Source organism: Chiloscyllium plagiosum, unplaced genomic scaffold (assembly GCF_037043375.1).
Source record: "Chiloscyllium plagiosum isolate Xiang-an unplaced genomic scaffold, Cpla_swu_hap1 HiC_scaffold_35, whole genome shotgun sequence".
In the NCBI taxonomy this organism is placed as follows: Eukaryota; Metazoa; Chordata; class Chondrichthyes; order Orectolobiformes; family Hemiscylliidae; genus Chiloscyllium; species Chiloscyllium plagiosum.
This window is the reverse complement of record NW_028270173.1, coordinates 11,456,236-11,473,062: the sequence shown is the minus strand read 5'-3', so window position 1 is coordinate 11,473,062 and position 16,827 is coordinate 11,456,236. Positions and strand designations below refer to the sequence as shown.

Here is a 16,827-nt window from a genome sequence, read left to right as displayed (position 1 = left end):
TACTTTCTCCCTACCCCCACCCCCCTCTCATTTATCTCTTCACCCTGCAGGCACCCTGCCTCTATTCCTGATGAAGGGCTTTTGCCCGAAATGTCGATTTTCCTGCTCCTCGGATGCTGTCTGACCTGCTGTGCTTTGCCAGCACCACTCTAATCTAGACTCAAGGGGAAGAGGGACCAGCAGGAAGTCATTGTCCACAGTGGAACTAAATCTTGCTGACTTATCAACTGAAAACACAATTATCTAAAGCCTCTCCTTATCAATTTTTAACTCACTGATTGTTGCAAGTACCTCTTCTTCCACTATGATTTGGGAAGCATCTTTGACCTTAAATGAAGAAAGATGAGACACAGATATGTAAATTTACTGCTTATATTGTCCTTATGATGTAAATATGCATCTTAATCTTACCAACAATTGAGATTTCACAATGTGTAATATGGAAATTACCTTGCACTCATTTAGTTTACAACGTCTTGTTAGCAACAATTTCAGACCTCTGACCTCTACCCTGACCCTAAACAAATGAGAACAACCTAACATCTAGGATGATGCAATCATCCTGAGTTTAAGCCTATTTTATAGATTTGGATTGTAATTGCAGCAAATCCTCAACCATTTGTTTTTATCCCAGGTCCAAAAGAAGGGATAAAGCTTCTCTGTGAATTTATTCCCACTGAAAGTGTGGAGTTGGAACTTGGTATCCACACAATAAAATGAAACTGTTCCAGCCTCATAATTAAGATAAACCCCCACATTTCTTGGAATGTAACCAACTGGGAGAGGGGATCCAAGGGAAGGTCTTATATGAAACTGATCTTCACTCCGCTGGATGGTCCAGAATCCATTCTCTGGTTTCAGTCCAACACTTCTCTTTCTGTCCACAGATTGTGCAGCTACTCCCAGTCTCCAGTGCCGATTCCCTGACACGTCCACTTCCCAGAAATGTCTCCCTGATGTGAACCCTATTGATCCCAGCACAGATTCCCGGATTGTAAACCTTTTTATGTTATCAGCGAGGCTCCTTGCAGTGCCGGTCCATCTCACACTTTTCAGATCATTAGACAACTCAAGCTCTGGATGTGCTGTTTCTTCATCAAGGGTCACAGAGACTGGAAAAACAAACAAAATTAGACAGAGTCACTAGAGGTTCTTCTGAGGAGACACTTAGCACGTCTGACAGCATCTGTGAAGAGAAATCTGGATTAACGTTTTGGGTCCAGTGATCCTTTCTCAGTACCACTCATTGGACCTAAAATATTAATTCTGTTCTCTCTTTGCAGATGCTGCCAGACCTGCTGTAAGGCTGAGGAGATCACAGCGTTATGGCAGTGAGAAAGGGACTCACTGAGTGCATGTCTGAGGGAGGCAGCATTTCCAGCAATGTCTGTTTTTATTTCAGATTTACAGCATCCGCAATTCTTTCAGTTTTCCTTCTTTGGAGAAACTGATTAGGAATTGGAGAAGGGGGAGGATTCATTGGGGGAATCAGGGCAAAGAGGCTGAGAGTCGTAGAGTTTTACGGCACATACATATTGTTGTGGTACCCACCTCAACATCCTTTCAGGCAGGGAGTTCCAGTTATTGATTATTCTCTGGGTGAAAAAATTCTTCCTTAAATCCTTTCTAAACTTTCTGTCCTTTAACGTAAAGGTATTTCCCACCCACCCCCTCCTTGCACAAGAGCAGGCAGATGGAACTGGTTTAGTTTGGGATGATGTTTGGCGTGGACTGTTGGACTGAAGGGTCAGTTTCTGTGCTGTTTGAGTCTATGACACATACCGGTCCGAATTGTTTTGTGTACCTCAAAACAATGCTCCAATAAAAAACTATATTCATTTCCAAGCATTACTGACTTTTCCCTGTGACAGCTAGCTTCCATTTAACTTTCTCTGAAAAATTCCTTATTGAAGGAGAAATTAAAATAGCTTCAAAGATATTGAAAAGATTAATTCTGAGTAAAAGTCTGACTATCATGAACACTGGCATGGTGGTTAGCACTGCTGCCTTATATCGCCAGGGACCTGGGTTCAATTCCCGCCTCAGGCAACTGTCTGTGTGGAGGTTGCACATTCTCCCTCTGTCTGTGTGGGTTTCCTCTGGGTGCTCAGGTTTCCTCCCACAATCCAAAAATGTGCATTGGCCATGCTAAATTGCCCATAGTGTCCAGCGATGTGTTGGTTAGATGTATTAACTGGGGTAGAGTAATAGGGGAATGTTTCTGGGTGGGTTAATCTTCAGAGGGTTAGTGTGGACTTGTTGAGCTGAAGGGCCTGTTTCCACACTGTGGGGATTCTAATTCTATCATTGTGCAAACAATCTTGTATCAACAGCAAATGACTGAAAGGAATCAGAATAATGGAAAGAAAGTAACTCATCAATTTCTTTGGTCCAGATTGGTGCAATTGAACTGTGTTTCCTTGATTTTGTTTTTCCTTTCACCACCCTTAATATCCATTCTTGTGCATCTGTCTGTTTGTGAAGGGGGGAGTTTAAGCATGCGTAGAGTTTAGGATTTACAGCTAAACGTTAGGAATTCATATTTCCTTTTTATCATTGGTTAAAGACCATTTATTTGCAATAAACTGTTACTTTCTTGTTAAATACAGGAACATAATAAGCATTTTGTTTTCACATTAGTTTACCGGTAAATTGGCGAATTTAGATAATTTGGTTAAATTTCTTCAGATTTGTAATAGCCCCAGGACTAGTTGCACTTGATTCCTATTGCAAATGCCCCAGCTAATTGTGACAGCTTTCTGGGAGTGTGTGTACATGGGTCCAGGTATGCCTATTGATCAAAGTGTGTGTATATGGATAGTGATATGTGTACACATAAGTAAGGGAATACATAACTGTGTAGATCAATAGGTGTGCATATAAATAACAGTCTGCATATGGATAATGGTATGTGCATATGTCTGTGGGTAGGGGCTGTGTGTTAGAAGTGTATGTGTACCTGAATAGAAAGATATTTGTATATTGGTGGGACATCTGTATATATGGGGAGGGACTCAGATTCAAGATCATTCCACAATCCTCCTTTCAAGATAGAGTCAGAGTCATACAGACCCTTCGGTTCAACTGGACCACACTGACCATGTTCCAAACTAAACTAGACCTACTTGCCCGTAATTGGTCCATATCCCTCCAAAAGCGCAGCAGGTCAGGCAGCATCCAAGGAGCAGGAGAATCGACGTTTCGGGCATGAGCCCTTCTTCAGGAATGGGTTCCTGAAGAAGGGCTCATGCCCGAAACGTCGATTCTCCTGCTCCTTGGATGCTGCCTGACCTACTGCACTTTTCCAGCAACATATTTTCAGCTCTGATCTCCAGCATCTGCAGTCCTCACTTGCTCCCATATCCCTCCAAACCTTTCCTATTCATGTACCTGTCCAATTTTTAAAAAAATGTTGCAACTGTATCTGCATCCATCACTTTCTCTGGCAGTTCTTTCCACACAGGCACCACCTTGTGCGTAAAAAGGTTGCTCCTCATGTTCCTTGTAAATCTTTCTCCCCTCACCTTATAATATGCCCTCTAGTTCTGAACACCCCCACCACAGGGAAAAGAATCTTGCTATTTATCTTATCTATGCCCCTCATGGTTTTATAAACCTCTATGGTTTATAACCACCGTAGGCTCAGTGGTTAGCACTGTTGCCTCACAGTGCCAGGGACCTGGGTTCAATTCCACCCTCGGGCGACTGTCTGTGTGGAGTTTGCACATTCTCCCTGTGTCTGCGTAGGTTTCCTCCCACAGTCCAAAGATGTGCAGGTCAGGTGAATTGGCTATGTTAAATTGCCCATAGTGTTAGGTGCATTAATCAGAGGGAAAATGGGTCTAGATGGGTTACTCTTTAGAGGGTCAGTGTGGACTTGTTGGGCTGAAAGGCCTATTTCCATACTGTAGGGAATCTAATCTATAAGCTCACCCCTCAATCTCTGCACTCCAATGACAAAAGTCCCATGCAATCCAGCCTGTCGCTTTCACTCAAACCCTCCAGTCCCGGTAACACCCTGGTAAATCTCTTCAGAACCCTCTTCTCCTTCCAAAGCAGAACTGTACACAGTGCACCAGAAGAGGCCTCACCAACATTCTGTACAACCTCAACATGACATCCCAACTTCTATACTTAAAGGTCTGAGTAATGAAGATAAGTGTGCTAAACACCTCCTTAACCACCATGCCGACATGTGGTGCAAATTTCAAAGATTTATGTACCTGAACCCCTAGGTGTCTCTGTTCTACAGCACTATTACTTGATGGTGAGACTTGATACAGACATCTCACCCTACCCTTATCACAGCAAACAACCATCACCATCAGACATTCGAAAATCAGTATGAAATCCATACTTTTCAACAAAATATATACATAAAAACCAACAGATTAACATCATAGGACAGAGAGAAGCAACATTTGTACCCAAGACCCTCCTCACTGCCCTCAGATCACACTCAGTTTCTGAGTGAGTGGGTGGGACAAATGTTGATCTCCTTCTGCTCAGCCCAGAGCAGAGGACAGCCTCACTGATCACCAGGAACATTACTCTGCAGAGATATGTTTCTGCAGAAGGAGGCTGCTCCATTTGAATTAAATATAAACGTAGGAGGACCCAAAGTGAAACTTCAGTTCTGCCCCATGTGAGGACCCCCACATTTGACACATTGGCATTCCTCAGACTTTCCCTGTTTTCTCAGCACAACCTTGTGTAAAGACCCTAACGCTGCGCACTTCAGTTCCAAACGGACAAGTTCTCAGTGGACAGAGGACACCAGAAAAATCAGCTGATCTGGAAAAGTAGCAACCTGGTAAAACACCCTTCCAAGGTTGTATATAGTACTAAACAAAAAGACTCTCTTTTGCTAAAAGGAGGAAGGGGACTCAGATGCACATTGGTTCTTTACAATCATGTTAATACTTTGGGATACTAAGGTTGTCATCATTGCTTATACTAGCAAGCTAAATATCTCACCAATACTGACTGGAAAATATTGATTAAGGTCTTAACTCCCAGATACCTCTCATCTAGACCATGGAAATAAACAGTTTTATATGAGGTAGTTAGAGTTGTCAAACTTCCTATCAACCTGGCAACTGAGAGGATGAACAAATTTTTGATTAAGGTCAATCAAATCTTTGGACAGCTGTAAGTATAAGCCTTCAACGTGGTGTGCAATCATGTTGCTCTCCTCAAATACAGCAAACATCAGTTGATTTCATGACCCTCACCACTCTTCCTCCCTCCCACGCTCCCAGGCAGCAACAGGAAGGACTTGGGTCATGGTAATTTTACTGGACTAGTGATCCAGGGATCCAGAGATCCTGATGAACCAAAGAACACAAAAAGCAGGAAGCCATTCAGCCCCTCATATCTGCTTCACTGTTCAACAAGATTATGGCTGATTTGTCCCAGATCTGAGAAGGACATGGGCCAAATGTAGGCAAATGGGACTAGTTCAATTCAGGAAACATGGTAGCATGGACAAGTTGGTTTGAAGATGTTTCCGTGTTTTATTACTCTGCGATTCTATACCTCTAACTCCACTTCTGTGCCAGCTCCTCATAGACAGATGTCAACTCCCATCTGAGATGGAAATGTGTTGCTGGAAAAGCGCAGCAGGTCAGGCAGCATCTAGGGAATAGGAGAATCGACGTTTTGGGCATTAGCCCTTCTTCAGGAATGAGGAAAGTTGGTCCAGCAGGCTAAGATAAAAGATAGGGAGGAGGGACTTGGGGGAGGGGCGTCGGAAATGTGATAGGTGGAAAGAGGTCAAGGTGAGGGTGATAGGTCAGACTGGGGTGGGGGCGGAGAGGTCGGGAAGAAGATTGCAGGTTAGGAAGGCGGTGCTGAATTTGATGGATTTGACTGAGACAGGCTGGGGGGAGGGGAAATGAGGAACACATTTCCATCTCTGATCTCCAGCATCTGCAGACCTCACTTTCTCGTCAACTCCCATATGTCTACCTCCTCTTCAATACTTGTAGTGATCTAGCCACTACAATTCTCTAGATTAGAGAATTCTGGGCATTTACTATTCTCTGTGAGAGTATATTCCCTCACTATCTCAGTTTTAAATGAGTGTCCTGTTATTCTGTAACTGCATCCCTTAGTTTAAGGTTCCCTATTAGTGGAAACATCTTTTTAACATTCACCCTGTCAACCCTCCCCTCAGTCTTGTATGTTTCAGTATGACCACTCCTCATTTTTCAAAACTCAAATGAATAACCTGTTTAGAGATTCTTGATAAATTAACCCCTTCATTCCAAAACAACAGCCTAGTGAATTTCTTGTGAACTGCCTCCAAAGTCAGGATGTCAATTTTTAAATAAAAGGACTAAAACTGTCAGTTTCACCAACACCCTGGACAGTTGCAAAACGATTTCCTATTTTTAAACTCCAAACCCTGAGCAATAAAGCCAAACATTTCTTTTGCCTTCTTCATTTTTGCTGCACCTGCTTGCCAGCTTTTTATGTTTCATATACAAGAATTCCCAGACCTCTCTGCTGTATTTTGAATCTTCTGTTATTTAAATAATAGTTTGCTTTTTGATTCTTTCTACTAAAGTCTTCCTACCTCATACATTAATCTCTGCCTGCTACTCCATTTTTGCCCACTCACTCAATCTGTGCTTAGGTTTGGGGGCATGAGTTCAAACCCCAACAAGGTGGAAATTAAGTTCATTTGGTGATTTTTAAAAAAAAATGGAATTGAAAGCTAAAATCAGACATGAGCAACATATCATTTAGGCAATGACATGTGTCATCTTTACCCTGACTTGCAAGTGAATGCAGAGCAACTGCAATGTGGTTGACACTTGAATGACATCTGAAATAGCCTAGCAAACCAGTTAGTTCAAGGTCAATGTCAAATATGCAAGAAATATTGAATTTATTAGCAACACAAAGCCCATTAAAACAAATGAAACTCCTGCAGTTCAAAAAAGCACCTCATCATGCCTTCTCAAAGGTAATTAGGGATGGACAATAAATATTCACCCATTGAGCAGCACCACATCACATGAAGAATTTCTTTTAAAGACTTATACTTGCTACCATGAGCATGATAAGCATGATTTACCAAGTGGAGAATGAACATTACAAGGAGAAAATATTCTGCTGGGATTAACAGAGTGTCTGTTTGCTGAAATATGTCAGGCGATGGGTTCTGAAGTGAATGCCTCATCTGAGAGACCTTGGACCTATTTTTGTAACCGCCCTGTTCAGAAATGTTACTGCACACCTCTGAAGGGGGTGAGACTTGAAATCAGGCCTCGCAGTCCAGTGATAGGGGCACTAATAGTGCACCACAAGAGAGACCCTGAGAGACCTGATAAAGGAGCAGCGCTCCAAAAGCTAGTGCCTCCAAATAAACCTGATGGACTATAACCTGGTGTTATGTGATTTTTAACTTTTTCGATGACATATTTGTTGTATGACTAACACATTGATTCCAATCAAAGTATTTGTTTCTCAAACAATATTATTTTGCAATTATTTGGTTCTAAAATTTACACTTTGATATGTTTATATGTAATGAATCAATTATAACATCTAAATCAGGACCAATTAACCAATCTGAGTTTTACCAGGCTTGATGGCTTCCAGGAATTCTCTCCAAATTGTGTACGATGAAGGGCCACGGAAATGTCCATCATTCAAGGCACCATCTACTAACTCCAGTGTGTCATTTTCCTTGTAAATCCTGCAAATATTAAAAAGTTTATATGTTGATTGTCATTTCTTTTTCTGAACAATTATACTTTTCAACCTATCGTTTCATTAATAAACATATCTTACCTGCTTTTCGCACAATTATCGTCCTGAAAAGAAAACACACATCTGAATTGATTGGGAATGAACAAGCAGATCTCAACAGCAGAAATTTCACATGCATAATTTATATCTTGAAAGAAGCAAGATATAAAGAAGATTTACAATAATGATACCAGAAGTGTAGGGATTTATCTAAGGGGAAAGGTTAGGATACTTTTCCTGATAGAAATGAAATTTGAGAGGTAATGTGTGGAAATCATTAAAATTATGAAGTAATTCAATAGGATAGAATTGTTGTTTTTGCGGGCATTCACATCTCTATGTGAATTCAGATATGAGAGATGATTTGGAAATGCCGGTGTTGGACTGGGGAGGACAAAGTTAAAAATCACACAGTACCAGGTTATAGTCCAACAGGTTTATTTGGAAGCACTAGCTTTCAAAGTGCTGCTCCTTCATTAGGTGGTTGTGGAGAATAAGGCAATATCTCTTATGGTGTTATTCTCCACAACCACCTGATAAAGGAGCAGCGCTTCAAAAGCTAGTGCTTCCAAATAAACCTGTTGGACTATAACCTGGTGTTGTGAGATTTTTAACAGATACAAGAGAGTAGATAACTTAGAAACAGCTTGATTATTGGGACAATGATTAGAATGCCAAACTTGTTACATGTGGGGCGGTTGAAACAATAAGAATGAATTGATTGATTTATGGTCATATCTACCCAAATATTGTTAACCAGCAGTACAGGCAGATAAACAAGGACTAACAAATCATAGAGTGATTTTTAAAAAATCACTTGGACAGAGGCATACAGGTGACATTGCACAGGTTGTGCACTGGGTAAGATCAGCATTATTTGAGGACATTAAGAGTTAAATAGGAATTTCTATGTTAACATTAACACCAAGAGAGTACAATTCTCTGCATGGGCTTTTTACAGCCTAAAGGTCAAAATCAGCAGAATTTCCAGGAAGGCCTTGGGAAGTAGAAAATATGAACTAATTAGAAGACACAAGCGGAAGGTGTAGGTAAACAAAAGTTAAACAGGTCAGGAATATGGCAAAACAGGACCTGACAAACCCAGCTAAGACAATGGGCTGACAAAGTCGTGATTTGAATAATGGAGCGTGCGCACATGACCAATTGTGAGTAAAAGAATTGCATTTCCTGTATTTAGCAGAGTTCTGGTCCAATCTAGTGGAGGTCTAGTTTTCCTTGGGTCCACTTGAATAATCCCTCTTTTGAGACTCCTGTAGTCAATCATTAAAATTAACCACAACGAGACATTAAAAGAAAACTAGGTAAGTGCATGAAGAAGTAAAAAATTTCAAAAATATTTCAAAAGTGAGTTGAGGTAGGTGGGGGAGCTCCTGTGCAATGAAAACACCGACATAAATCTATTGGGCAGAATGCCCTATCTCTGTGGAAAACTATGGAGAATTTAAAATATAAACAGCAGAAATTACACCAAAATCAAAAAACAGAAAGAGTTGATCAATCTTATTTCTGTCAGATAATCAACAGTCTGGCTCATATACACGACTTTCACACCCACTCCATCATTCATATTCCCGCACCCAGAACATCTCATGGACTAATGTGAACTGCAGGAAAGTATTAAACTTGGTGCATTGAAATAATTACAAGCTAAGTCTCAACATGAGGGCAATTCACCCTCAATAAGGCAACAGCAGGTAAACTGAATATTATTAAGGCAACTGCAGATGGTCGATTCTTGCGAAGAGCGTGAAAGGTTATCAGAGGCAAATGGGAATGTGGATCGGAGGTTATTATCCAGCCATCAACACATTGATTAGCAATGCAGGCTAATTGTGGGTGGTGAAAATAGCAGATTCATCCAGAAGAGATATCATCACCCATGGGTTTAAATCAGATTGAAATTATTGGTCAAGGATATATTTATTTCTAAATTCTCGCCCACCATACCATGACCGTTCATTTTCACTGAACCTAATTAAAGTGTAATCCGCCACCTTCAGAAACATCACCCCGTCTTTTTCTCGCAACTGTGTCTCCAATGTTGAGCGTTTTTCCTCAATAGAATTTAAATTCTCTTGAATTTTTCGAAGGTTTTTCTCCATTAGTTTTAGAATCCTCTTCTCCTCTTCCTTGAGATCTCTGAGCAAACGTTGCTTTTTCTCACTGAGAATTTGGTACAATTCAGCAAACTCGGATGTGATGTGAGTCTTCAGACTGCTCGCCTGTTCCTACAAACAACATTGAAAGATGATGATGTCCCGCTATGAAGGGAACAAAACAAAACCGATTTCTGGAAAATTAACGCTTAGAGCCCTTACCCGAACTTGGGAAATTCTCTCTTTCTGCCGTCTCTCCATTTCTGAAACCTCCCATTTCTTTTCTGTGATAGATTTCAAAGATGATTTCACTTCACCCTGAATTTAAGACAGAAAATACCACAGTGATCACGGCTTTAGACCCCGAAGGTGTGATAAAATAATTAGGTTATGAAATCGGTTCCTTTTTTACCTTGTAGATCTCAACAGCTTCTTTAATTGATATGAAGTTGTGAGATTTGTGTTCCCGAGAAACTACACAAGTGTAACAGATCAATTTCTTGTCAGTTTCACAAAACAGCTTCAGTTCTTCCTGATGTTCCTCACAGTGATGGTTACTTTCCTTCTCTTGTGGATTCAGATTTAATTTCCGAGCTTTCTTGGCCAGATTTGCTAAGGCCCGATTTCCCCTGAGGTTTCTGTCCGGAAACTCCTCTCTACATTGCGGGCAGGAGTTTATTTTCTGCCTTTCCCAACTCTGGGTGATACAGAAGCGGCAAAAGTTGTGTCCACAATCCAGTATAACCGGATCGGTGAAGAAATCTAGACAAATGGGACAAACGGTCTCCTCGGTCCAATTCTCTCCCTGCTGTCTGGAAGCCATGATCAGTGGCAGCACTTCCTGAGTCAAAACAATTTCAGTTTCATTTTCAATGTTCCCGAGCTGCTGAATACATTCGATTACAAATTCTCAGACTATATTCACTACAGTGCGTTTCTTCCCTTGCTGCTCCAAGTCCTGTCGATCTGGAAGAAACACACTACGTACAAACAATAAACACGACTGGAGGCAGGGGAATAATAAACATTCGCGGGTAAAAGGGAAGATCCGGGGTAGGTTGGCACTTGGCATGGGACAGAAGTGCAGGAGGCGGCTGTCCTTCAGTCATCTGACTCCAAGCAGCTGGGAGCTCCTCTTCGGGAATGGGTCGCGAACTTGTGGTTAATTTGGCAGGACGCTTGCATTTAAGTGCATTGCACATCGCCTCCAGTCCTGGCCCTTTATATACAGGGCGATGATATCCCTCTTCATGGTCACTCGGGTGGACACTGGTGTCTTTGCGGACGTCTAATGCAACCATTTACACAGCCTGTATTGGCGCATACATTTCTTTTACCCATTGGCTGCCCATTTCTGTGTACTTTTCCCCGTATAAGAGTTCAGAGTGAGTTGGCATGTGGGAAACTTTGCATGTCACACAGTCTGATCATTCGGTGAATGGAACTTCTTACTGTTAAGGTAGTTTGTCGAGTAATCCGGTAAAACAGATAACTTTCTAAGTTTCTCAATTCTGTGAACCTGCCATAAATGTAAATGTGTGTGTATGGTACAAGCCTGGTATAAAATCTAACATTCTCTTTTTTAATCCCTTCAGCAATTTTTGTGCAATACCACAGGGAGGTTACAGAAGCATACTTATTAATTATAGTCACCACAAATGAGAGAAATCAGATAAATTTCTGGAGAAATTCAATAGGTCTGGTAATATCTGTGGAGAGAGAAACAGTATAAGTTCTGAGTCCATTGACTCCTCTTTGGAACCTGAAAGTGGGATGAAAAATGATGGTCTGTATGCTGTTGACAAGAAGGAGGATATGTGAGTGGTACAGATGTGAGGGTGCTCATAGCGAAAAACAAAGAAAATGCTACTGGTAGTGAAGGAGTGTTCGAAATGCAATTTGATGTTAATGATAAGACTCAATAGTTGAAAATAGCTTGGCTTTGCTGAGAGTAAATCGATGTAAAGGGACATAGGAGGAGCACTTATAATCAAACTAGGGTAGATTGTTCATTCTCTTAAATGATCGAACTCAGTGTCAAATCATGACAGCTGTAAAGTGTCCATTCCCGGTGGTGCTGTAAGTGACAAAGCTGCCATCAGTTGTAAACATTTATAAATGATTCCATGTTGTCACTCTTCCCTCCCTCTGTCATCTTCTTCAGTCCAAGCAGACAATGTGTCATCCATTTTGACCCTTTTCTCCCCAATGTTTGATGCTTAGTGTCTCCACTTACTTAAACTCTAAAACACACAAATTCACTGCCTGAAGCACTCCTCCTCTCTGTGTTGTATTTATCAGTTAAGATACTTCCTAAATAAGACATATTGATTGTGCTGATTAACATCTGATCCTTATATAGTTCGGTGTCCAAGTTTGTTTGATAATGTCCTTACCAATTGTGTGTTTTATACACAGCAAACATATAAATGAAAATCATGCTCGGCAAGAACAAAATTTCCAGACTCCCCTTATCCCTGAAGTGCTCTGTCTTTTTGTGTTTCACTTTACTAATGTCACCAGGTTACAGACAAATAGGTTTATTGAAATCACAAGCCTTCATTGCACTACTGCTTCGACAGGTGAAGTCACCTGTCAAAGGAGCAGCGCTCAGAAAGCTTGTGATTTCAAATAAGCCTGTTGGATTCTAACCCAGTGTCGTGTGACTTCTAACTTTGTTCACCCCAGTCCAATACTGGCACCTCCTGATCACAATTTTACTAATGATGCAAGAAGCTTAAATACTGAGGAATGAAGAATGTTTTCACTTTTCAGAATACATTTTATAGTTTTTTTATATACAACAAGGGAAGCATAACTAAGCATAAAAACTAGAAGTAGACATAAGCAATTCAGCCACTCAAAACTACTCTGCCATCAAATAATGAGCAACAGCAGAATTAGGTTTGTTGTCATTTGTACATGTTTTCTGAAAAATATTATTAAAATATCATAGTTCTATTACATTTTGGGAGCACTGCTGCACCTGAACAGAGATAATGACAAAGGGACTGCTTTACTGAGGACCTTTGCTTTCCAGTGTCATCCTGTCACCTTGAAAAATTGAATGTGGGAGCTCAGTCGGGAAGCTCAGTCGAATAATACAAGTCGGGAAAAAGTACCAGGCATGAGGCAGCAATGGAAATGGATGATATTCTGGAGACAGTAATAAGGTAATAGAGGGAAATAGTGAAATGTGTGACACAGGACGGGAGAGGTAAAGGGGCAGATCTTCAGAAGTTACTCAGTGTTAAACTGAATGGGAGTGTGAAAGGGAGCATCAGCATGAACTCAGCTAGAGTTGAGGGGCTGAAGGGGACAATTTTAAATTCCCAAACTCGATGAAAATGCATCTTTGTCACTTTTTAGCATTTGGAATTCCCCGTCAGGATTACATATTCCAGTGCAGAATAGAAACAGAAGCACAGAGAAATCCCACCTCCACACTGGGAAAGAGGTGAAGACATGGAGGATAAGACTAAGTTGTTTGACTGAAGCAGGAAGTAAATGAAGGAAGGAGAAACACAAGATATTTAATTTGCTTTTCATTGCTTCATAGAATCCCTCCAGCATGGAATCAGGCCCTTTGGCCCAACAAGTCCACACTGACCCACGAAGAATAACCCACCCAGACCCATTCCCCTACCCTATATTTCCCCCTGCCCCAACCTAACCTACATATCGTTGAACACTATGGGCAATTTAGCATGGCCAATTCACCTAACCTGCACACCTTTGGATCTTGGGAAGAAACCGGAGCACCCAGACCAAACCCACACAGACACGGGGTGAATGTGTAAACTCCACACAGACAGTCACCCAAGGCTGGAGTCAAACTCAGGTCCCTGGCACTGTGAGGCAGCAGTGCTAACCACTGAGCTATCATGCTGCCCCAGTTAGTGGTTACTTTAAATAAAAAGGTATGTTCAGCCTTAGACTTCTTTAATATTTACTAATGCCTCTCTCAGACTCAACTACAATGTATACAAAGAAGTCATTTATAAAGTAATAGATTTTTTAATCTTAAACCTGCACTGATCTGACAGTTAAGAAATTAATCCATACCCTTGCACCACCATTTGTTAGCATCCTTATCCATTCTTACTTCAGCTTTTAAAGCCTTTTCATTCTCAAACATTGTGTTATGGCATGAAGTAAATGTGAGATAAATGCCACATCATTAATTTAAGTGCTGAGTCAAATACTCTAATTTAATAATAGACCTACTCCAACTATTAACTTTGATATATCTTTTAAATAAAAAGCATGTTGGGAACCAAATGTGCAAAAACATTCATTAATGCTGACTTTTTAAACAGCTAGGTAATGAGATACTTCATTACTTGTGAGGAAAAGTCAACAGAAGGATACCTCTACAGGGTGGGAGGAGACTCCTCCAGAACATAAACATTACCAAAGATCATTTGGGCTGAATTCCCTGTTTCTGTGCTGTTTATGGTGCGTAAATAATCATAAGCAAAAAAAAAACCTAACTGTAGTAAGGAATTAAACTTTTTTTAAAAACAAAGTTAACACAGGTATAGGTCTAAGTTAACCCTGTAAATCAGAGACGAGTTTTTTTAAAAATCCATTTGTGGGATGAGGGCTTGGGCTGGCCATGCCTTCTTTTACTGCCATTTACTGAGCAGTTATCCAATAGGTCCATTTTTGCTAATGTTGAATTTTAGCAAAGTGGTAGTTACCAATGGGAAACTTGAAACCTCCGGGATGTTTAGGAAAAATAGTATGAGGATCCAGTGGAAAAATATAAATGTAGCAATTATTCAATCACTGACAAAAAGATCATGTATTCTTTCTTTTTAAAAAAAAGCTAAGATTTTTGGAGGTGTATTTACCTCCTGGCTGATTTACCCTCGAGCAATATACCAATGAACACTAAGTCACTTACTCCTGCAGAATATTGCTGTCTGTAGTCTGTGGGTAACCAAAGTCCATTAACTCATCAAGTAGTTCATAGATTATAACAAAGTTATCATGAATACTTCCTTCTTCTTCCAGCTCTTTAAAATACTCAGAAAATACGGGGAAAGTAAAGGGGACAGAAATGTCAATGTCAAAATACTATAGTTCAAGCTTTAATGTAATGATGAAGCTCCAGAAACAACACCTTTTACTGCAGGTAGGAGAATGCAAACTCAAGCTTACAAGACCCACATAACCGTTTTCAACCTCCACTAAGCAGAAACAGACTCCTATTGTTGGGAAAGGAACAAAAGAAGACAAGGTCAACCAAAGCCGCACAAGTCTTGATTACACAGAGGTAGCTGAGCTTTCAGGGCTAGGTAATCTTAGTCAATGCAGGCAAGTCTAATAGAGTCAGCTATCTCAATCAGTATCTAAAAGCTAATCTCAGAAATAGCCTGCAGAAGGGTCTAGAATCAGGGGATAGAGTTAATAAATTAGTGGACTCACGTCTGAGACTGAGACAAGAGATTCGTCACTATGCTCTGAGGGTCATTAGTCTGTGGAATTCTCCTTCCCAGACAGCACTAGAAGCTAGGTCATTGAAAATGTTTGACCATGAGTTGCATAGTTTTGAACAGCAAAGTTATCAGTTGAAGACAAATGTATGTAAAGCTTTAAAAGACCGTGCAAGAAAAGGATGTGTGTCTGATTTCATTCTTCACTATCTGGCCTGGAATTCATTTACCGATCTATTACAAACTTAGAAGAGCCTTATAATTTTGACAGCACGAGCACATGCACTAGAGTTTCAAAGTTCTCAAAAATAATTGGAGAATCACCATCTCTGTAACAAAGCAACAAACTGTTGTCTAAAATGACACATTTCAGAAATGTTGGTGGGCGGCACGGTGGCACAGTGGTTAGCACTGCTGCCTCACAGCGCCAGAGACCCGGGTTCAATACCCGCCTCAGGCGACTGACTGTGTGGAGTTTGCACGTTCTCCCTGTGTCTGCGTGGGTTTCCTCCGGGTGCTCCGGTTTCCTCCCACAGTCCAAAGATGTGCAGGTCAGGTGAATTAGCCATGCTAAATTTCCCGTAGTGTTAGGTAAGGGGTAAATGTAAATGTAAATGTAGGGGTAGGGGTATGGGTGGGTTGCGCTTCGGCGGGGCGGTGTGGACTTGTTGGGCCGAAGGGCCTGTTTCCACATTGTAAGTAATCTAATCTAATCTAATCTAATCTAATCTAATCTAAAAATGAACATTTGCATTCTGTATATGGGTGAATAACAGGATACATAGGGAGTCTTCCAACTTGTTTAATTCCACCCTCTATGCAAACCAATTTGAAAACCTTTAAAACATTTAAAAAGGAAATGGGAAAGCTACTGATTCACCAGAGCAGCGAGATATTTTGGGGATGGGAGGAAGAAATAAAACTAATATCCTCACCTGTACCACGTAATATTGAAAAACAAACACGAGAGGGACACACGCATTCTCCTTGGAGGTTGCGACAACTGTAGTGATTGGAGTCAAGGTATTTAACCTAGTGGCCATAATTGCTTTCACCACCCTGCACCCTCTCCAAACAACTGGAACCATTTAATCACCTGGGAGATATTAAGAACCAATTCCAGAATTTTCAAATATTGAGTGCAGTAAAACAAGAAAAGTTCTCACTTAATAACAGATCACAAAAGAACACATTGCAATCTGCAGAACATCTACAAACATTAATATGTGAGCAAAAACAACTGGAAAGTTCCATAATTTAGAGCAAAGTCCAGAAAGTCCTATTGATAAACAATACAGCTGGAAAGAGATAAGGAAATGTTTAATCATTATGCTATATGGCGTGGGGTAAGGTTGGTGGACCAGTTGGCATGAGAAAAGGCAGCGTAATAGCTGGAAAGGGGTAGAGTTGTATGGATGGGACAGAACACCCTTGTATCTAGCTTAGTAAACATTCAATGTTAACACAATTAATTGGCAAATTAGTCAATGACAAATAAATGAGCCAGA

The 16,827-nt window shown here is 40.7% G+C and overlaps 1 protein-coding gene across 1 annotated transcript; it reads right to left on the bottom strand.

The window, feature by feature from the left end:
- Positions 1-358: 358 nt before the first annotated feature.
- On the bottom strand, positions 359-11,040 carry LOC122541445 (zinc-binding protein A33-like). The gene is made up of 6 exons (XM_043678223.2): positions 10,291-11,040; positions 10,101-10,196; positions 9,777-10,010; positions 7,804-7,826; positions 7,593-7,708; positions 359-1,112 (listed from the first exon to the last, which is right to left on the bottom strand). The coding sequence occupies exons 1-6, from the start codon at positions 10,699-10,701 to the stop codon at positions 580-582; spliced, it is 1,413 nt and encodes a 470-aa protein (XP_043534158.1). The 5' UTR covers positions 10,702-11,040; the 3' UTR covers positions 359-579.
- Between the last annotated feature and the right edge of the window lie 5,787 nt (positions 11,041-16,827).